This window comes from Trichoderma evansii, assembly GCF_050947405.1.
Source record: "Trichoderma evansii strain SZMC 28006 chromosome Unknown GGI43scaffold_2, whole genome shotgun sequence".
Lineage (NCBI taxonomy): Eukaryota > Fungi > Ascomycota > Sordariomycetes > Hypocreales > Hypocreaceae > Trichoderma > Trichoderma evansii.
In genome coordinates this window covers 156,986-176,368 of record NW_028145204.1, presented here as the reverse complement: position 1 = coordinate 176,368, position 19,383 = coordinate 156,986, and the positions used below count along the sequence as shown (strand labels likewise).

General features: G+C 50.0%; 8 protein-coding genes and 1 non-coding gene across 9 annotated transcripts; 4 read left to right on the top strand and 5 right to left on the bottom strand.

Moving 5' to 3' along the window:
- The first annotated feature begins 768 nt into the window (after positions 1-768).
- On the top strand, positions 769-1,911 carry GGI43DRAFT_392428 (uncharacterized protein). Its single transcript, XM_083204555.1, has 2 exons — positions 769-1,277; positions 1,589-1,911. Exons 1-2 carry the CDS (start codon positions 986-988, stop codon positions 1,825-1,827), a joined length of 531 nt encoding a protein of 176 aa, XP_083064603.1. The 5' UTR covers positions 769-985; the 3' UTR covers positions 1,828-1,911.
- Positions 1,912-2,242: 331 nt separating this feature from the next.
- Positions 2,243-3,694, bottom strand: GGI43DRAFT_137316 (uncharacterized protein). The gene is made up of 4 exons (XM_083199257.1): positions 3,565-3,694; positions 3,032-3,269; positions 2,753-2,918; positions 2,243-2,547 (listed from the first exon to the last, which is right to left on the bottom strand). Exons 1-4 carry the CDS (start codon positions 3,572-3,574, stop codon positions 2,416-2,418), a joined length of 546 nt encoding a protein of 181 aa, XP_083064602.1. The 5' UTR covers positions 3,575-3,694; the 3' UTR covers positions 2,243-2,415.
- Positions 3,695-8,076: 4,382 nt separating this feature from the next.
- GGI43DRAFT_392422 (tubulin beta chain) lies at positions 8,077-10,462 on the bottom strand. The gene is made up of 5 exons (XM_083204554.1): positions 10,004-10,462; positions 9,803-9,826; positions 9,694-9,719; positions 9,517-9,613; positions 8,077-9,437 (listed from the first exon to the last, which is right to left on the bottom strand). The coding sequence occupies exons 1-5, from the start codon at positions 10,013-10,015 to the stop codon at positions 8,262-8,264; spliced, it is 1,335 nt and encodes a 444-aa protein (XP_083064601.1). The 5' UTR covers positions 10,016-10,462; the 3' UTR covers positions 8,077-8,261.
- An 868-nt stretch (positions 10,463-11,330) lies between these two features.
- On the bottom strand, positions 11,331-12,731 carry GGI43DRAFT_392420 (proteasome core particle subunit alpha 1). The gene is made up of 5 exons (XM_083204553.1): positions 12,501-12,731; positions 12,366-12,425; positions 12,161-12,255; positions 11,892-12,104; positions 11,331-11,829 (listed from the first exon to the last, which is right to left on the bottom strand). The coding sequence occupies exons 1-5, from the start codon at positions 12,505-12,507 to the stop codon at positions 11,443-11,445; spliced, it is 762 nt and encodes a 253-aa protein (XP_083064600.1). The 5' UTR covers positions 12,508-12,731; the 3' UTR covers positions 11,331-11,442.
- Positions 12,732-12,831: 100 nt separating this feature from the next.
- On the top strand, positions 12,832-14,554 carry GGI43DRAFT_137214 (WKF domain-containing protein). Its single transcript, XM_083199256.1, has one exon. The coding sequence runs from the start codon at positions 13,152-13,154 to the stop codon at positions 14,340-14,342; it is 1,191 nt and encodes a 396-aa protein (XP_083064599.1). The 5' UTR covers positions 12,832-13,151; the 3' UTR covers positions 14,343-14,554.
- Positions 14,555-16,035, bottom strand: GGI43DRAFT_137213 (phytanoyl-CoA dioxygenase family protein). The gene has a single exon (XM_083199255.1). It carries the CDS (start codon positions 15,691-15,693, stop codon positions 14,767-14,769), a length of 927 nt encoding a protein of 308 aa, XP_083064598.1. The 5' UTR covers positions 15,694-16,035; the 3' UTR covers positions 14,555-14,766.
- Positions 15,849-17,288, bottom strand: GGI43DRAFT_392416 (uncharacterized protein). Its single transcript, XM_083204552.1, has 3 exons — positions 17,113-17,288; positions 16,635-16,999; positions 15,849-16,560 (listed from the first exon to the last, which is right to left on the bottom strand). Exons 1-3 carry the CDS (start codon positions 17,159-17,161, stop codon positions 16,378-16,380), a joined length of 597 nt encoding a protein of 198 aa, XP_083064597.1. The 5' UTR covers positions 17,162-17,288; the 3' UTR covers positions 15,849-16,377.
- A 509-nt stretch (positions 17,289-17,797) lies between these two features.
- On the top strand, positions 17,798-19,345 carry GGI43DRAFT_392414 (carbon-nitrogen hydrolase). The gene has a single exon (XM_083204551.1). The coding sequence runs from the start codon at positions 18,257-18,259 to the stop codon at positions 19,268-19,270; it is 1,014 nt and encodes a 337-aa protein (XP_083064596.1). The 5' UTR covers positions 17,798-18,256; the 3' UTR covers positions 19,271-19,345.
- Positions 17,800-17,871, top strand: GGI43DRAFT_t36. Its single transcript has one exon. It is a non-coding gene; the product is annotated as a tRNA-Met (tRNA).
- Positions 19,346-19,383: the final 38 nt, after the last annotated feature.

Sequence of the window (19,383 nt, the reverse complement as noted above, 5' to 3'; positions counted from 1 at the left end):
ACACCACTAACGATGCTGCTTCCCTCTTAACTATGGAGTAAACCACCTAGAAGCCCAGAAGCGGATACACGTTTTTGGGGACCCAGCATTTGGAAACACTAGATACCACGATGAAACCCTCTAGCACACGTTACAGAAAAACTGAGAAAAATCGCCCATGTAAAAAAGATGCCAATGCATGCCCCATTCTCTCCATTTCAAAGCCCCCCCCCCCCCCCGAACCATGACATGTTCCTCTGCCTTTTTTTTTCGCCACCAGCTAAAACATGCAGTCCAGTCCCATACTCCCCTATCCGGCAACGCTCCCAATCGCTTTCTCCGACCTTGCATGTTCCCACGCACGCAATTGGAAATAAGCGTGGCAACTCCTCCCACTCAAACTTGCACTCTCATTCAATGTATTAAAAAAAATCCCGCCTACTAAACTATCTCCAGCCTTAGCCCGCAAGCCACACCTACTGGTCTTGGGCGGGCTGTGCGCCGCCGTGCCGTGCCATTGCCCGAAGCGAAGAGCCCGCGTGGCTCGCCTTTAGCGCTGTGACGACACTTTTTTGTTTATAGGAACATGTGTACTGTAGCAAACCAATATCGACTGCTAACCCGTCGTCACAGATGGCGCTAAGAGCACTAACCTACGTAGCATTTGAGATATAGTGGCTTCTAAAAATTGCCAGGTGGTCACGGCGCAGCCCGTCCAATCGCTGGCCGCGAATCCGGTCATTCAGATCTCTGGTCCCGTAAATTAATTGACCTACGACCCCTGTATCCCAACTACGGAAGTAGACTAGGCTCAGAAAGCCACGAGGCTATGTAGAGAGTTTGGGAAAGCAGAGCGAAAAACCTCGGCCCCCTCCAAGATACACCACCAAAATCGCTGTATCGTCACCAGATTTACAGCCTCTCTCTCGCTTCAGCCCTGCCCACGTCACACACACTCACACTGCACCTTACTCATCTATTCGCTCACCCATTCACAAACAACACAATGTCATCAGAAGACGAGCGCCCCCCCGCCATCAACTACATCCTCAGCTTCATCCTCGTCGGCCTCGCCTGGGGCCTCACCACGCCCTTCATCCGTCGCGCCGCCCGCTCCCACAAGCCCCCCTCCCACGCCATCCTCGACCGCCCGGCTATCAAGGCGAGCTGGCTCCGGCGCACCCTCTACGGCGCCTTCTTCTCCGTCGTCGATCTGTTGCGCAACCCACGCTACGCAGTGCCGCTGGTGCTCAACCTCACCGGCAGTGTCTGGTTCTTTCTTCTCATTGGCAAAGCCGGTATGCAACGCAAATCTCTCCCAATCTCCTCCTGTCTCACCCACGTTCCCACAACTCCACCTTTCAATCTAAAGAAAGAAAATCCCATCTGTCCGTTTTGCTGCATCATCACTTTTTTTTGCCCCTGCAGGCCTCCCATGTCTTAGATCCCCCCTCCCATCCACACCAAAACCGCCCTACTGGGCTAGCCAGCAAAGCAGAGCAGGCAGCCTCGTTACTTCTCCATTACATAGCACCAAACATAAAACAAATTATTGAGATCTGACCCCGGTTTTCTAATTAACGCATTTTGTATTTTTGCCACCGACTAGAGTTGAGCCTTACCGTCCCGATTGTGAATGCCATGGCTTTCCTCTTTACCGTTTTGGGCGAGTGGTTTGTTGAGGGGAAAGTGATCAGTAGAGGTATGTATGTCTTGTTCCGCCTAATGACGGATACCAGCGGAAGTTCATATTTGTTAGCAAGAGCTAATTATAGAAAAAAAGAAACTGGTATTGGGATGGTTCTGTCGTTGGCCGGAATCGCCCTGTGTGTTCAAAGCAAGAACTGAAGAGTTTAGACCTTAGATCGTTGTGTAAGATTAGCATTTGAGAAAGAAAACTCATTAGGATGAATAAACTTGTATTCATAAAAAGAAACTTGAATGATTTGAACAAAAAACTAGAGTCTGCTCCAGGCAGCTCAGAAGAAAGAAAAAAAAAATCTATGGCCCATATAGTATCCTCCAATTGTGCCCTTGAAATGCTTGCTTTTCATCACGTATCTGCAGCAGCACGCTATACCTGCCAATAATGTCAAAAAGACGCCCAGAAAACAATAAGAAAAAATAACCAAGAAAAAAAGGTATCCCCTGTCCTTGTGCTTTGCTGCTGCCTGTCATCCTTGCCCATGCGCCCAAATCATACATCCAATAAATTAAAAATCCAAAACAAAGAAAAAAGGCCTTGCAATAATCGCTGCATAAAGCTCGCTCCAGAAACAAATAAGAGATGTTGGTATCCAGGGACGGTGGCGGGTCCCCCCAAGAGTCGAATACCATAGAAAACGTTGCTGTTGTTGGTCCTGGCGGCGATGGTGTCGTAAATACGTAGCTGCTGATTCGTCATCACCTTTAGTTCTGTTATTAATACGAAGCATATCATCTTCGTCGAGATTGAAGCCAGCGCTGAATTCTGTGTAGGCTCGGATCCTCCATCGTCCAGCGCCCCTGTGATTGGTCCGCCGTCAACAGCTCGGAGTACACATATTCGTCACTAATCGCAGCCAGTTCCTAAGCACACACAGCGAATTAGTACGATAGTTCCAAACTCCACTACTTTGTCCGTGCATATGTCCGTAAGAAAGGATTTTCCCGACATGTACCGGGTGGATACCGAGGCTGTGTGACCAATCTCCCACTCGGTAGCTATAGTCAGAAAAAATAGAGCCTGGTCCAGCTGGACAAGGAGAAAAAAAAAATATGGGTGTAAGCTTACCGCTCGAAGTTGGTTATCAATAACCTGCAGCTGAGCATGGTTCCCCGGATGCGGTCGTTGGCCCTGTAATATTTGATCTCGGTATTCGATCCAACGCTGTGCCGCTGCCTGTCTCAAGAGGATTTTCTGCCCCTCGTGTCGGCGCGCATACGCATCAAGCAAAATCCTTTAGAGAGAGAAAAGACAAAGAAAGTTAGCCATCTTAAACTTGAGTACATGAGGTGAATGAATAGATATGAAATCAAGTAGATACTTCATCATATCTTGAGAAAGACATACTGTTGCAGTTCGGCTCTGGTCTGCTCCTCCTCTCCACCCTGCGCTGCAGGCACCCTGGTATCAGCAGCAACATCCAGGATAAACTGTCCGTCGATTGTGCATTGACGCAGAGCGGCCCATCCCTCGGTGTAGTAGTCCTCCTCGTTCTCTGGCTCGACAGGACCGGCTGAGATGTAGTATTGAAGTGCTCGAAAGTCGGCAAGGACCTCAGCAACTCGGGCGGTACGGCACTCGTTCACTTTTCGTAGTGTATTTTTATCAGTCATTGCTCTCGCCAAGATATGAAAATGGGGTAGTTAGAGATTGGTAAAGGTCATCTTTACGCATAGAGGTTCTCGGCGAGTTGCGTGTAGTAGTATGAACAGGTGGGTTCCTACCACGCGTCGAGTGCATATGCAGATGCAGAGTCACAAGGGCTAAGGGGGAAACGGTGTAGCTTGCTTGTCGTAGTTTTACTTGGGCTTGGGGAAAGGCAGGAATAGCGGGACAATAAAAAGGAAAACTATTTGATGGAGCTGAGACTAGTGACCTACATCCGTCCATGGCTTCCTAGGGAAAGCTACCGAATCAGACTTTTGGGGGCCAGGCGCAAAAAGGGGGGCCAAAGAAGCCTAGCGAGTTTCCAAAGATGGAAATAGGTGAAGAGATCGATATAACCGCCGTGAACAAAGACAATGGCTGATGATGCTGATGATGATGCCGATGATAGCCCTTCTGCAACGGTGACGTGCAGTGATTCTGATGCTATGCTGGAGACGAAAAATAAGTGGTGGCAAAGGGAATTCTAGTCGATGCTGCTGAAAACAACAAATGATGCAGATAGAAGACAAGCAAGTTCGCTTCGTCGGCTTCGTGGAGACGGGAGGCGTTCGTAGTTTGGCAAGTAAAGCTGAAAAAAGCTGGCTATTGAGTGGCGAGGACCAAAAGAGGTTTGCGGGCTTGCTCGATTTGCCTTCAACTTGAACCGGAGCGAGATGCTCCATCCTTTTGTACGATTTCTCCATGATCGACCCCGTCCGGTATTTACGGGAGGATCCAGCAACGAAGACTTACTGGCCATCTCCGCCTTACAAAGCTACGGTGGACTTGTGCTTTGGTTGAATCTGAGGGTCTAAGAGGGTGACCAGGCTGAACCATCAGCTATCACGAAGCCGTCATGCAAACACCAACGAGAGCTCTGCCCGTGTCCTCCACCCCCGGTGGCTCTTTGCAAGCTCAGACCTGAAGAATCCCGGACGAGCTGGCAATCGGGCAGCAGCCGTCCAACCGGAGTCGTTGTCAGCCCTATCCTAGCCCCTTGATGGCGTCTAGGCCAGCCAGCCTGCGCTCCGAGGCTGGGCGTGTCTACATGGTGACCACCGCACCCGTGGCCAGGCTAGGGATTCGGGCATGCGGCGACTGTGACTGTCGATCTCAGCAGCACGCCGGCTAGGCAGAGCCAGACGAGGCTAACGAGTCCAGAGCCAGAGGAAAGCCTTGCCGGCGAGACCCTGACGTCCCCGTTCCGTGGGTCGACCCATTGGCAGCGCAGGTACGGCACCATACGAGTCGACCATGCATGCATGCTATCGCCGTGCATGGAGCCCTTCTGGCGAAACAAAGACTGGAGTCGCGTCCCGGGGGCGCCGTTTGGTCCCAGCACTAGCCCAGAGGCCCGGCGTTCGTGATACCCAAGCGACGGAGCCCACAAACAGCCGCGTCCCTTGTCTAGAGGAGGAGGAGTGAGACAAGAGAAGCAGATCCATATCGCGGTGCAGTGCGGTTAGTTAGAAGCGCCGCTGCACGTCTCGCCTGAACACCCCTGCCGGCGGGGCCAGCCATCGGACCTATGGCGTGCATCGCTCGACGCCTCAGCTACGGCCCAGCGACGCTACCACGCGCAGCCTTGCCGAACGAAGCCAGAGCGACGGGCCCTGCATGAGCTGCGTGCGCCAGGGACGGCTGACGCAGCCAATGGCAGCGCTCTATGGCCTGCCAGGGTGGGAGGGTGGCATCTGGGTTTGGCAGTCGATGGATGGTAGTTGCACGAGATGCGTCTGTCTGTGCAAGCTCTGTGCAGGCTCAGTGCAGGCAATGCGAAGAAAGTGACAGACAGCCGCTGCGCCTTGTCACTTTCTTCCCTCTGCTTCTAGTCACTTTATTGACTTGGACCACATGGGGAGTGGCTTTCGCTTGTATTACAGTATCGGATTTTAATTTGTTTTGCAGCAATATATGGCCGCTTAATGCTTATTTTACCCTTAAACTATTTTTGTCAACGGCTGTGTCGTCGATATGCATCCAAAACCGGCCGGTCCTTTTTCAGTCCCTTTTCACCTGAATAACTCCTACATGCAGCATCTCCGCCAAACATGAACAAGAGCGTCAGATTCAAAACTGCACTTCTGCCTACCCAGTACATATGCATAGCACTTACGTGGCAGGGCAAAAATAAATAAAAACAAAACAAAACATAACTCTGTCGCCACGGGATGTGACACGCATGTCATCCAGAGACACGTCACACACGAACATGGTTTGGTTGCTCGCATCCACCTTCAACTGCAGGTCCCGGGGCGCTGCGCCTTACTGGCCCCATCGCCTGCTGAAAGTTTTTGAAACCCATCCCGCCCCGGTGATCCACGACAAGGGGGGGTCCCGTTCGTCTCATATCACTTTGTGCAATGCTTTTTTGTCTTGTGTTCCCACTGATACCCGACACGACAAGCATCAAACACAAAAAACCCAAACCCAAGGGACCGTATCAAGCTCTGGGCTCTGATTGGAGCGTATAGGCCCGGAAAGGGAAATTGAAGCTGCTGCCTGGTACTCGAAACATAATTCATGGAGGACCGTGCAGATGCAGATTTGACCCTTTTCGTGATCAAGCATGTTATTCTGTCACGATGATTGACTGGCCTCATCCTCGTAAGCATGCTGGCATCGATGCCATCGCAGCTGAACAGATGGGCTGCCCGATGAATCACCTTGATGCCCTGCTTACTGCTTCGTAATGAAGATATCTCTGTATGTGTCATGCTGGGACATTTCAGCTATGCTGAAGAGGCCTCAGCGATGACAATGACATGATTTGTCCATATGAGGATGTTGCTCAAGAACCAATCGTTTGTCGTAGACATCGTGAGGCTCTTCCTGTAGAGAAGACACCGGAAGAAGGAATAATTAATAATGGCTACGATACCCTCGACCTCAGCACGACAGGCCCAGCTCAACAGGATGCAACCAAGTCAGCATTCACAGCAGCGTCGGATCCCGAGCCGTGGAGATTTAGGAATCTTGGCCACTAACTGTCGCCAATCTTACGAATCTTAATACCGTCTTCGTCTCTAGCTCGGATCACATCCTGAGCAGTGTCACCGAACCCAGACCACGGAGCTGGCATACTGAATGGCGACGTAGGGCCGAAGGACCTTACGAATGTGCGGATATCAGGAAACTCTTGCCTCGCTCTCTTCCCTCTATCCGGCATAGTACCTCCTTGCTTCACAGCCCTACAATGTCAATGCCAACGAACTACTTTATTTAGCATCACTCATCTTTGTCTACTCCTCGGCGCTTTCTACCTACCTATACTACATTAGGACCAACGATACACCCTCGTATAAACGCCACCGTGATAGAAAACCCCAGCTTCAGCCAATAACACTCCATAACAGCACTCATCACATGCCAAGACGAGTGCTTCACAGGGCAACTGCCTTGTTTTCTTCCCCCACACAGCTCAGATCTTGCACAATGACGAACCCATGCTGACTGCAGGAGAGAAAGAAGAAGAAAAACGGTATTAGGCGAATACGCCCCCTAAAAACCTGCTGCCTTACACCCCCCTGGAAGAAGTGGCTGGCGGTCTCAGTTATGGCGTTGGTCACCTTGACCATTTTTCGACGCCACACCAGAAAAAGCACTCATATATGTCCATCCTACGCTATTACACGATATATATTGTGAGGCGTTCCCAACTCAAGCAGGTTCGTTTATGGAATGACATCAACGGCCAAAAAAATTCCGTCGCTATCCTGCCCCAGGGCGCATAAGGAGATTCGCGGGCCGCGCAAGCCGAAGCAAAAAAGGGCGACGACGATGACATTTCAAGAAAATCGGTGACCTTGACATTACTGTGGCTTTGGAAGCTGTACCCCTGTATAATGCAAAAAGTCGATAGCTACTATACCTGTTATTCATTCTCATGCCGTTATATGCGCAGCGCATATCTCGGCTTATGCACAAGTTTGATCCTTCATACTGCTAGCATTAGTATTGCTATGGCTACATATTGCTTCTCAATGACAATACTTGCGACACATATGAGCTAAATTGTGCAAAAAATGTTCTCCCTTTATTCTTTTCTTTACACACGCATGTATACTCCCCTCTCTTTGAGGCAATACTTGCAAAATAATCTCTTAGTTTAGTAAATCCACTTGCCTACATTTTACTTCTACTTCTTATTAATGTGAAATGTTTCGTACCTAATGCTTGACTAGCACGAACTTATCTTGTTTTTACTAGGTACCTACCCAGTAGTAGATTAACACTGATAATCCCAAATACACATATCCTAACTATAGACCTAGGTATACCAACTCAACTGATCAAGCGCATGTATTCTAGCTTTCAATAGTTCAGTTCCGTCAATTTTCTTATAATGACAAGGCCAAATTAATCTTGTAGGTCGGAGTGACTATCAAGCTTCAAGGTTACCAACAGAGATACACCCTGATCTACTTCTCTCAGTGCCAAGCCGCTCCGTAACGTAGGATAATCTAACACTGGCGGATGAAGCTCGTGTTTGAGAGATAGCATACGCCGTTACCTAGTATATGGCAATTGTTGCTTCTACAGCAAAAAGAAAGTGATAAATTGGGGCATTTTTGTTCCAGCTTCTATATCCGCGGGTTATTATAATGCTGTCAACAGCTAAGAACATAGTCATGCCTTTACAAGGCTCGTTATAATTTGCTCCATTCTGGCTGTGAAACGCAATTCTTAGATTCATATTTTGTCACTGGTGGCTAGATTTGCAAAATATTCATGCCCATGAAATATACACGAAATAAAAGTCACTGTTACTCATTATTTGAGCCCAGAGGTATTATTGAAGAGCCTATTTAAAACAGTATAGCTTGATCATAAAAAAGGGGCTTGCATCTAACAATTAACCCCAGTGAAGCCAAAGAATTTTTCTATCCCCAATCCCCAAAGGTACGAGCAGTGTCAATAGTCAAGACATTTACTCCTCCATAGGAGCATCCTCCTCGTACTCCTCGCCATCATCGGCTGAGGCATCCTGGTACTGTTGGTACTCGGAGACGAGATCGTTCATGTTGGACTCAGCCTCAGTGAACTCCATCTCGTCCATACCCTCACTAGTGTACCAGTGCAAGAAAGCCTTGCGACGGAACATGGCAGAGAATTGCTCACCGACACGACGGAAGATCTCCTGGATAGCAGTGGAGTTACCGACAAAGGTGGAAGAAATCTTGAGGCCCTTGGGAGGGATGGAGCACAGAGCGGTTTGGATGTTGTTGGGAATCCACTCGACAAAGTAGGCAGAGTTCTTGTTCTGGACGGTGCGCATCTGGTCCTCGACTTCCTTCATGGCAACCTTGCCACGGAAGATGGTGGAGCAGGTGAGGTAACGGCCATTGCGGAAATCGGAGGCAGCCATCATGTTCTTAGGATCCAGCATCTGCTGAGTCAACTCGGGAACAGTAACGGCGCGGAAAGAGTGGGCGCCAGGGCTGGTCAGGGGCGCAAAGCCGACCATGAAGAAATGCAGACGAGGGAATGGCACCATGTTGACGGCGAGCTTTCGAAGATCGGAGTTCAGCTGGCCAGGGAATCGGAGAGATGTAGAGACACCAGACATGACGGCAGAAACCAGGTGGTTCAGGTCGCCGTATGACGGGTTAGACAGCTTGAGGGTCCTCATGCAGATATCGTACAGGGCTTCGTTGTCGATACAGAACGTCTCGTCGGAGTTTTCAACCAGCTGGTGCATAGACAGGGTGGCGTTGTAAGGCTCGACGACGGTGTCGGAGACCTTGGGAGAAGGAACGACGGAAAAGGTGGCCATCATACGATCGGGGAACTCCTCACGAATCTTGGAGATCAACAAGGTACCCATACCGGAACCGGTACCACCACCCAGGGAGTGAGTGATCTGGAAACCCTGAAGACACTCGCAGCTCTCAGCCTCGCGACGAACGACATCGAGAACCTGGTCAACCAGCTCAGCACCCTCGGTATAGTGACCCTTTGCCCAGTTGTTACCAGCACCAGACTGGCCAAAGACAAAGTTGTCGGGGCGGAACAGCTGGCCAAAGGGGCCAGAGCGAACGGCATCCATGGTACCGGGCTCGAGATCAACGAGAACAGCACGGGGAACATATTTGTTGTTGGATGCCTATGTCACACAAAGACGTTAGGTTTCACAGTCCAGGCTGATATTCAAGTCAAGCGGGGCGCTGGCAGAATCTACACACCTCGTTGAAGTAGACGTTTAGACGATCGAGCTGCTGGTCGGAAGTACCGCCATAAACACCGCTGGCGTCAAGGCCGTGCTCGCCAGAGATGGTCTGCCTATAAGTATGAATGAGTATACGATTCGTCAAAACGCGTGGAGCCGAGATTGTTTCGCTGTTTTTCGAAGGAAAACGTACCAAAAGGCAGAACCAACTTGGTTACCCTGCGGAAATTGTTAGCATCGCGATGTCGCGTTTTGTGCGGGGAGGCAACACCCAAGGAGGAGCACAAGAGTAAAGTACTTACACACTGACCGGTCTGGAGGTGAACCTGCACGTCGAAGGAAAATCATATGTCAGCCAGTATTCACATCAAAAGAGTATGGCCATATTGATCGTCCATGCAGACTACCGAGTTTGGAGCTCTGCAACAATTGAGGAGCAGTGGGCGCGTGAGGAAAGCTTCCACCAGCTCTGATAGTGGGGGGAGGCGTCAAAACAAACTCACAATCTCACGCATTTTGCAGACTGACGGATGAAGCTAAAGAAAAGATTTGTATTAAAAGGAAATAGGGAAATCGAGTTTGCCGCAGCTTCGAATGCGAGGAAATGTAGGAGGCGAAAGATGTAGAAAGGAAAAAAAGAAGGGAGGGCGAGTTGGTAATAAAAAAAACCGGCTCGATGAGGTGGACAGTCGGCGCGGCAGGTAGTCGCAAAATCAACAAAATAAAAATAATAAATATTAGTACCGCTTCAGGGAAAGGCTGCGGCGGGATGATCCGGTCTAGCTCTCCAGTTGCAGGAGGCCGGTGGCGCTAGTCCTAGCTGGGAGCTGCCAAATTGTGCCGTCCCCAGCTCAACCGCAAGACAATTTCCAAGGGGAAATTCTGTGGCTAGCTGTCCTACCTGGTTTAGGGGCTGCTATCTTGTAATTAGGGGTAATCTCTGCTCTGAAGGCAGATTCTGTCTTATTTTTGGTTCAGTTGCTCTTCTGTGTCTCGTATTTCCAGCTGGTTAAATAGTTTTTTGTTCAAGCCCTGTGCGGCTCAGGCACCGCTTAGTCTCGCCCAAACATGCATACACTTTGCGGTTATGGAGCAAGGTAGTGTTTAATCTACAGGTACCTGGCAGGCACCTACGTTACTTGACGGTTTCTAGTCCAATTCTTAGTTGCCTGGCAGTTTTAGTACGCAAACCGGCATGACTTCTGCTCTATCCGATGAATTGATTGGCGCCTAATGTCCTAGTAAAGGCTGCATCTTTCGCAGCCCCCTGTTCGCCCATGCATCCACCTGCGGGGCCCATGTCAAATTCAAAATAACGACCTCATCTTCCCTTTATAAAATCCACCAGCTAATGATAGCCCCTGGAAGTAAAGGCTACAGCGAAATTGCCCACTTTTGATAATCCTCCCTCACAGAGTCGACATGCAATGGCTTTCCGAGGTATGGAGTACAAGTACAGAACACTTCCCCAGATGGCTTAATTGTTTAATTGTCAGCATGTGGGTTCAAGCGCCCGTCACATGAGCTTCTCCTTTACCGGCTGCCTGGATTCTCACTATACTTGATTAGTAGGTTATGTGCTCTTTGCCGTGCTACTGTATCTATTTCGCGGCTCAAGTACATATGAATGGATGTTCCTTATCGGATATGAGTAAGACGCACTACTGGTCCATCCGTTATGTTATGTAGATCGACTGCTGCCTCAGCTATACCTTCTGCCTCCCTACCTAGGCAGCCTTTTTAATGAAGCCAAGGGCTACTTCAGGCACTCACCTAAAAATAAGATAACATTACAAGTTGTCGGCATTTGAAAGCATTGACATTGCTGCTACAGGTAAGATCACAGCGGCATGAACTTCAAGAACCGAGATTCAATGCTCCGAGCCACTTTGGTAGACAATGACGTCTCTAACGTTGCTTCATTAATCCATCTATATGTTTACTAGTCCTTCTCGGCAATGGCTTGTAATCTCTCCTCAATCTCGTCCTCAGTGAGCTTTCTGAAACCCGGGTCCGTACCCTCTTTGCCGTCTGTTCGAGGGCCGCCAACAATACCAATCTCAATCTCTCCCTTCTTGAAGTCCATGCTGAGAACCGTACTCAATGTTGTGATGGCCAGCTCAACAACCTCTTCCCATGATCCTTCAGCATGCTCCTTGTTCCGCAGCTTCTTTTCCAGGTGGTTCATAGCCTCCTGCTGTTTGGGGCCTGCAGCAGTGCCCTTGTAACCGATAAAATATCCAGCCGGGTCACACTTGAAGAGTTGGGGTCCCCGCTCGTCGTCCAGGCTGATAATGGTGGTAGCGACGCCGTAGGGTCGCATGTAAGCCTAGTAGAAAGCATCAGTTATATGGCCCTAGTCTTTCATCTCATAGAATAGGCCGTCCTTACACGCTGGGTATAAACTTGGCTGATGTTGGCCAGTCGCTTGGCCAGGACATCAGCTGGCATCTCGTAACCATATTTGTATCGGAACTCTGCAGCCTCTCCCTGGGCACGCTGGGAGAATGCTCTGGCATCTGCAATAGAGCCTGTGATGACGCATCCGACGGAGGGGGAGATTTGGAAGATGTGAGAGACAGATGAGGGGTCGATAAGCTTATCCTGTACCCAAGAGATCAGTCAATGCCAGGTAGCATTTGGGCGGTCCAAGTACGTACGGGAACCTTCTTCTGTGACAAAACAACGGCGCAGTCCTTGCCTCGCAGGCCTACAGACATGATGTTTGCGGCTGTGATTGCCTTGAAGGCATATTCTGTGTCGGGGATGTCAGTCAGGTCGGCTCGGGCTGGGTGACAAGATGCAGGCGGTCGAAATCGACTCGAGCAGTCGAATCGGTCTTCATATTCGGGACTTTGGACTTACCGACTTGGTACAGACGACCATTGTCGGCGAAGATGGTGATATGTCGGTCGTATGCGCTGGCTAAGAAGAGCGTTGCAAGTCAGTAAGCGGGAGGGATGATGTTGGCGGGGATAGCTATGATATAGCCCAACGTACCAGACATGGTGACGGCAATGTAGGCCCTATCTAGGGCAATCTGGAGAAGATATATTCACGGCAGCTGCTCGAGTCTGCTACAGTCTGGATCCGAAGGGAGGGAATTACGAATGTCAAGGTCGATTGTCGATATGGGCTGCAAGTAGCTTCATCAAGCCGTACGCGTTAGCACAGCTTGCCTAGAGCACAAGTCACTGGGAGCTTGCCTGGGAAGGCTGAGGTGCATGGTTACGTAATCTGGGAGCCTGAGGCGCCATTCATGGAAGCAAGCAAGTATCCACCCTAGACGCGGTCACCGATATGCAGTGGAGCTTCAGAAAAAAAAACTGGCGGGGCATCTTATCAGTGAGCGCCCAGCAGAAATCAAATAAGAGACGGTTCGCGCAAACAACTTTTTGAGGATATCAATTAGTTCTTAATTGATGATTTGCAGCAAGCAATTGGGGACCTGCATTGGCTCGTTTTCCATCTAAATTGTCTTTTCAACCTCCCAAGACCACTGTCTTTGTGAAGTCTTCTCAATTGTGCAGAGCTTGGCTCTACAACCACACGCGATCAGAGCCCAATCAACGATCCTTTGCGCCTCAGAGACTCTCGTTCAACCAACTTTGAATCACCACAAAAGGGGCTTTCTACCACATTCTACGCAACATGATTTCTTCGGGCGATGGAGCATCGGCTCGTGCGCCAGCCTGGAAGAGGTTGGGCCTGAAGCTCAAGCAGTCTTCCGAACCCGAACCAGCAAATGAAACCCTGCAGGTTGGGCATCCAAGCAGTAGCAGGACCCAGCAGACACCGTCCAAGCGGAAGCCCGAAGCCCCGCCGGCGGGCGAACCTCTGTCGGCATTGAAAAAGTCACGGAATGAATCGCATCCTGCAGCTTCTAACCCTCAGCTGAAGAAGAGAAAGTCGGTTTCGTTTGGTGAGACGCCCACAAAAAGTGGAATCGACTCCAAGGGGCCCGTCAACAAACCACCTCCCAAGAAGGCCAAGACCCCTGGGAAGAAGAAGGCCAATGCTGCTGCTGCCCCTTCGGATATCAAGCCTGCGCTCGAGTATTTGAACCAGTGGAAGTCTGCTCGAGACTCATGGAAGTTTAACAAGAACTACCAGACCATCCTCATCAAGCACGCATTCGACCCCGTTCTCTTCCCTTCCGCCAACATTGATACCTTTTACCTATATATCCGAGATCTCAAGGGCTTTGTTCGAACGAGACTACAAGAAACCGCAATGGAAATCCGAACCAAGGACAGCACGGAAGGAGCCGCAGGCTTCCCGGAAGGTTCAGTGAACCTCCCGGAGAAGCAATTAAGATACGACCAGCTGCTCGCGCAATTGCTTCATTCGCAAGCGGGGCAGAAGAGGAAGACCTTCCATGAGGCTGAATACCGGACTTCATCAGAGGATGTCGATGATGTAATCAGGCGTGTGATCAAGCGAATGCGCGCAGAACTGGTTCTTGACCACTTGTCCGAGGGCGAAGAATCGGATGCCAGTCATACCACCACGACAACAGTCTCTTCCGGCGTGAGCGTTGCCGAGAGCAATACAACCAAGGCTACCGAAGGTGATAACCAGGTGAAACTAAAGGAAGGACCCAGCAAGCGTAAGAGAAAGCTGCGTACCCAGGTGGACGACAGCAGCTCTTCCGAATCAGAGAGTGACTCGGACGACAGCAGCAGCAGCTCTTCAGACGACTCTGATTCTGATTCAGACTCTGATGATGGCAAAGAGGATGATAAGGGCAACGAGTCTTCCAGCAGCGAATCTTCCTCTTCCTCCTCATCTTCATCAGAAGATGAGTCTGACTCGGACGATGAGAGCTCAGATGAAGAATGAGAAAGACCATGGCTTGCTCTCTTCTAATTTTTATTCTTTCTCCTTGGCCTTTCTAGCCGACTGGGGAGTTTGTTTTTCTGCCATTCACGGATACGACTTTTTTTTTTTTCTGTTTGTTTTATTAAATCGGCTATCAAACGTAGACTACTACATGTAGTCACGCCATATAGGGGAGATTATGATACCTGGGACGGAGATTCCCAAGTCTTGAGAGTCTTTTTTTTTAAGTATATATAGAAGGGGGTAACCGTTTATTCTTCATTTCTGTGGGAGGACCTGTATATACATGTATGTACTGTACCATTAGAGCGCATGAGCGACGGATAGATTTCCTGAAGACATGAGGAGCAGATGAAAGAAAAGAATTTGCCTTTCGTACACGAACTTTTGCCTTGATCAACATCTTTTCTGTTATTGACTAAACTCAGACGAATAGCTTGGTAAACCCTTCCTTTGGCGGCTGCAGCCAATTCCTCTCATCATACTCCCTGCCCTCTCCCTCAATGATGTGAAAGGTATAAATAATTCTCCCCTTCTGGCTCGTATTCCTCTCGCTCTTATGCAGCATGTTGCCATGAATCAACACCAAATCTCCCGCCTTGACCTCACCAGGGATATAATCCCCACCCTTCTGCTCACCACCATACTCCTCTCCAGGAGGAAACTTGGGTCCATCATTATCCACAATCTCAGTCCCCGCGTTGCCCGCCTTGCGCACCAGCCTCTTCTCAACCGGTGCCCAGCGGTGCGAACCAGGCAAGAAACTCAAGCAGCCATTCTCCAGCGTGGCATCCTCCAGAGCATACCAGAAGCCCACGGCCGACGGCGTGTTGGTGTACAGGAAGGTCGAGTCCTGGTGAGGCGGCACGGCACCGCCAATCTCAGGCTGCTTGCAGATGACCATGCTCTGCAGGCATCTAGCGTCCTTGAAGCCGAGATCTCTCGCCACCGCGGCGGGACTGACCTCGCCCGCAGCGCTGGTAGCCTTGGAGTCAATGAGATGAGCAAAAGGCGGCGACAGGGCATGCAGGTAGTGCCCGATCTTGTTAACAGCGCGCTCCTTGGGCTTAGTCAAGTTTCCAGCCTCGTCAAAGGCATCCTCCTCGAAAAAGAAGCGGACCTTGTCCCCTGAGGAGAGGAAGTAGTCGTCGCCGACATGGTCTGACTTTTCGCCCGTGGAGAAGCGCGTGAGGGGGTGGTCCTTGAGAGAGAAGTTTTCTAGCAGGCTGTGTGTCTCGGTTAAGAGAGAGGCTACGGTTTCTGGGCGGAGAGCATTTCGGATAATGAGATAGCCGTCCTTGTTGAAGGATGAGAGCTGCTCGGGAGTGAGGCCGGGGGTTGGTGCAGCCATGATGAATGAAGCTATGAGCTATGAGAGGGTATTTGCAGAACGAGACTATTTTTGAGGAGATGGTATTAAACAAAGAGAGAGAGATTATAAAATTACATAAAAACCTGGGGAAATTAATCCAGGTGCGTCTTACGCCCTGTCGGCGAACTTTTGATAAATGAATGTAGTCTCTCTCTCTAAGTGGGGTGATAGCGATCTTTTTACTCCATGTTTTGCTATCAACCCCGCCGGAAGCCGCGTCGTTTCTCGGTTCGCTCCCCGAAAGTCGGACTCCGCCGACGGCCTAGGACGATTTCACAGTAGTACAAATCACAGCGTTTTTTGTATTGTAGTAGTTATAAGCATCGAAGCTTTGTGATTTCATTATTCAATCATATATATGAAGAATTAAGTATAATATGGCAGCGCGTCGAGGACCGCAAGCCTGAGAAACGTCGATAACTCGACATATGAATAGCGCCATTTGCATCAACCTTTCAAAACAAGTCGTTTATGTATACACTGACCAAGGTGTAAAAATTCCCAAAACGCCAAATTATATACCCAAAATGTGTGGTCTCAATAATAAGAGAAGAGAAAGAGAGAATTGAAAGTCATAAGAAGAATCGAACACGCTTAATGGAAACAAATAAAAACGCATGAAGCACAGCCTTTGCATCGCTATCAAACGCATGGCGAAAAGAATCAAGCATTAAGCGGATCATCGAGAAATTCGTAGCCTTCTTCCGGCGGAAGCAAGTAGGCAGATGCCGCAAGACCAGCCGCGATGACCAAAGAGATGCCAGCACTGACGGTGCCAAGATACCAAGAAACATCGAGGTTCCATCCTGGAACGGTAAACTGATCGTCGTGGTCATACAAGTACGCCTGTGCAACAACAGTCAGTCATGAGAGTTCCTTTTCCAACATGCCATGTTTACCCTTGTCTCTGAGATACGTACCACTATAGATATGATGATAAACTCGACAACAGAAACCAGCGTCAGCAGAGCAGCCACAAAAGGCCAGCCCGTCTCGCGCCTGTACTTTCCACCGCCCATCACGAGCGCAAAGGCTACCAAACTGGCGAGACACAGAATTATTTCAAACGAAGCCATGAAGCCGACAGTCCGCCACATGGAGCAAAAGTATCGCTCCCCATATTGACAAAGCTCCTTGGAAGGGAAATCGCGACAGTGTGGATCGTCGAGACTGGAGCAGCTCTTGTGCAGGCCAATGTGCTTCTCAAGCGTCTCGCCTGAGGTCGTGGTAACCGAGTACGAAACCCAATGGGGCTCTGTGACGGAGGCGACAATCATGGCCGTAGCTATACTCGTACAGTTAGTTCCATTTTTCTTGCGCTTGGCAATCCATCGCAGGTTCAAGCTCGTATGTGGCAGTAGCTGCGACTGTTGGGGCGCACGTTGATTGATGACGTACCGGCAACAAAGGCCACCAGGCCAGCTGTGTAGACGTAGACCCGTGTCATGACTGAGGCACACAAAAAAAACGTATCGCAGACTATTTCTCCAGGAAAACCAAAAAGAACAGGTGTTGAGATGGGAATTGAGCAATGAAGTGAAAGGAGATAAGAACCAACCAGCGCTGCCTGGACAGATTGAGGCTGTGGCAGATCGCAGGTACTCGATCCCTGGCAGGCGGGAAGCAGGCAGTGCAATAAGAGGTACGTACCGAAAGCTAGCTTGTTAACAAAGTTAGTGCTATTCTTTAAGTGTTTTTGTTAGATATCTACTGTAAAAGAGTGCCAACTACTTATAGGTGGCCTCTCCATCGCCTAGCCATTTTGCATGACGAATGCGACATCTCATCGCAAACACATCACCGCGCGCTACATGACGCTTCCCTCTTCATCGCCTCCAATGAACGCACAGCTCGAGGCAACCACCAGCATTAGCCCGCTGTTCTCGTCTCATTTGTCATTCACTCATATGACACAGGCTCAGACAGCATATCTACCTATCCTCGATCCAAGCACGGCTGATAGGACGCTCGGGTCTCACTCTGCACGATAAGGACAATCGCCGTTAGACGTTCGCAGGTGTATCCACTTCATCTCGCGAAAGGCTATATAATGAGTCATACCACGATACAATATCACCAAGAAAAAGCAATTTGGCGCAGTGGAAGCGCGCCGGGCTCATAACCCGGAGGTCGCACGATCGAAACGTGCAATTGCTAAATTGGTTCCTTTTTTTTTTTGTCTTTTGTGCTACGAATAAGCTGCGCAGCTTGCTTCATGTTTTGTGCTTTTTCTCTATGCTCTTCTTTTGCAGTGTTTTTTTTTTTTTTCTTAAGTCGCATGGCTCTCCAAATGACGTGCATGATGTAGGTACAAGTACAAGCACTTCCCCGCACGGTGCTTGCAAAACACATGTACACACTCGTCGCGCCTTAGCTCTCCGTAAAGAATTAGGCTCTTAAGGTAGCAGCAGCAGCAGCTCCTCTTCCGTGGCCGACCCGAAGCGCCGGCATCGCCATCGGGCGTCAACCGGAAGCTATTATCTTACCTCACTATAAGTCAATTTCTCCTCTCTCCTCTCCCCGCCCACTATCTTTCTCCGCCATGCGAATGTTGTTTAGATCAATTTCACTCTTGCAAAGCCCTAGATATCTCTCCAAGCCACAAACAGCCCTCGCACCCCTCCTTCGCTCAGCAGCCTTCCGTAAAATGTCCTCAGCTCCAGCTTCGGTGCTCAAGAAGCCCATCAAGATCTCCTGCATTCAGCTTGCCTCTGGCGCTGACAAGGATGCCAACCTCAAGCATGCTGCTGAAAAGGTAGCCGAGGCCGCTCAGTCTGGCTCCAAGCTCGTTATTCTGCCAGAATGCTTCAACTCTCCATATGGAACCAATTACTTCCCCCAGTACGCCGAGACGCTGCTCCCCTCTCCGCCCACCAAGGAGCAGGCCCCCTCGTTCCACGCCCTATCGGCCATGGCCGCCGAGAACAACATCTACCTTGTCGGCGGCTCCATCCCTGAGCTCGAACCCGAAACCAAGAAATACTACAACACGAGCTTGACCTTTGGCCCCGACGGCAAGCTGCTGGCCACCCACCGCAAGACCCACCTCTTCGACATCGACATCCCCGGCAAGATCACCTTTAAGGAATCTGAAGTCCTCACTGGCGGCAACAAGGTGACGCTCGTCGACCTGCCCGAGTACGGCAAGATTGGCATCGCCATCTGCTATGACGCGCGCTTCCCCGAGCTGGCCACCATTGCTGCCCGCCGCGGCGCCTTCGCCCTCATTTACCCCGGTGCCTTCAACCTCACCACCGGCAACTTGCACTGGCGTCTGCTGGCTCAGGGCCGCGCCGTGGACAACCAGATCTATGTGGCCTTCTGCAGCCCCGCCAGAGATATGAGCGCCAGCTACAACGCCTGGGGACACAGTTTAATTGTGAATCCCATGGCCAAGGTCCTGGTTGAGGCAGATGAGAACGAGGCTATTATTCAGGCAGAGTTGGTGGACGAGGATATCACTGAGACGCGGAGAAACATCCCTTTGAACTCTCAGCGGAGATTTGATGTGTATCCTGATGTTAGCCAGGGACAGATTTCGTTTGACAAGCTGTAAAGGCGTAATGCCGGGCAAAAAGAATAAATAAAATAGAAACTTAAAATTAAAATTAATGATAATACACTTGAGAAATGACATGCGCCAGTATACTCATTGAAATATCATGCTTC

Bases quoted from the DNA above. Each gene is read 5' to 3' on its own strand.
- GGI43DRAFT_392422 (XM_083204554.1), bottom strand. The intron at 9,720-9,802 runs GTAAGTACTTTA...CAATTTCCGCAG, and splicing joins ACCTCCAGACCGGTCAGTGT to GGTAACCAAGTTGGTTCTGC. The intron at 9,614-9,693 runs GTACGTTTTCCT...TCATACTTATAG, and splicing joins CAAGTTGGTTCTGCCTTTTG to GCAGACCATCTCTGGCGAGC.
- GGI43DRAFT_392428 (XM_083204555.1), top strand. From the start codon at position 986: ATGTCATCAGAAGACGAGCGCCCCCCCGCCATCAACTACATCCTCAGC. The intron at 1,278-1,588 runs GTATGCAACGCA...GCCACCGACTAG, and splicing joins TCTTCTCATTGGCAAAGCCG to AGTTGAGCCTTACCGTCCCG.
- GGI43DRAFT_392414 (XM_083204551.1), top strand. From the start codon at position 18,257: ATGCGAATGTTGTTTAGATCAATTTCACTCTTGCAAAGCCCTAGATAT.
- GGI43DRAFT_137213 (XM_083199255.1), bottom strand. From the start codon at position 15,693: ATGGCTGCACCAACCCCCGGCCTCACTCCCGAGCAGCTCTCATCCTTC.
- GGI43DRAFT_137214 (XM_083199256.1), top strand. From the start codon at position 13,152: ATGATTTCTTCGGGCGATGGAGCATCGGCTCGTGCGCCAGCCTGGAAG.
- GGI43DRAFT_137316 (XM_083199257.1), bottom strand. The intron at 2,919-3,031 runs GTATGTCTTTCT...CTCTCTCTAAAG, and splicing joins ACCAGAGCCGAACTGCAACA to GATTTTGCTTGATGCGTATG. The intron at 2,548-2,752 runs GTAAGCTTACAC...GTGTGTGCTTAG, and splicing joins TTGATAACCAACTTCGAGCG to GAACTGGCTGCGATTAGTGA.
- GGI43DRAFT_392416 (XM_083204552.1), bottom strand. From the start codon at position 17,161: ATGACACGGGTCTACGTCTACACAGCTGGCCTGGTGGCCTTTGTTGCC. The intron at 17,000-17,112 runs GTACGTCATCAA...GTACGAGTATAG, and splicing joins CCTGGTGGCCTTTGTTGCCG to CTACGGCCATGATTGTCGCC. The intron at 16,561-16,634 runs GTACGTATCTCA...GTTGTTGCACAG, and splicing joins TTATCATCATATCTATAGTG to GCGTACTTGTATGACCACGA.
- GGI43DRAFT_392420 (XM_083204553.1), bottom strand. The intron at 12,256-12,365 runs GTAAGTCCAAAG...TCCCCGACACAG, and splicing joins TGGTCGTCTGTACCAAGTCG to AATATGCCTTCAAGGCAATC. The intron at 12,105-12,160 runs GTACGTACTTGG...TCTTGGGTACAG, and splicing joins TGTCACAGAAGAAGGTTCCC to GATAAGCTTATCGACCCCTC.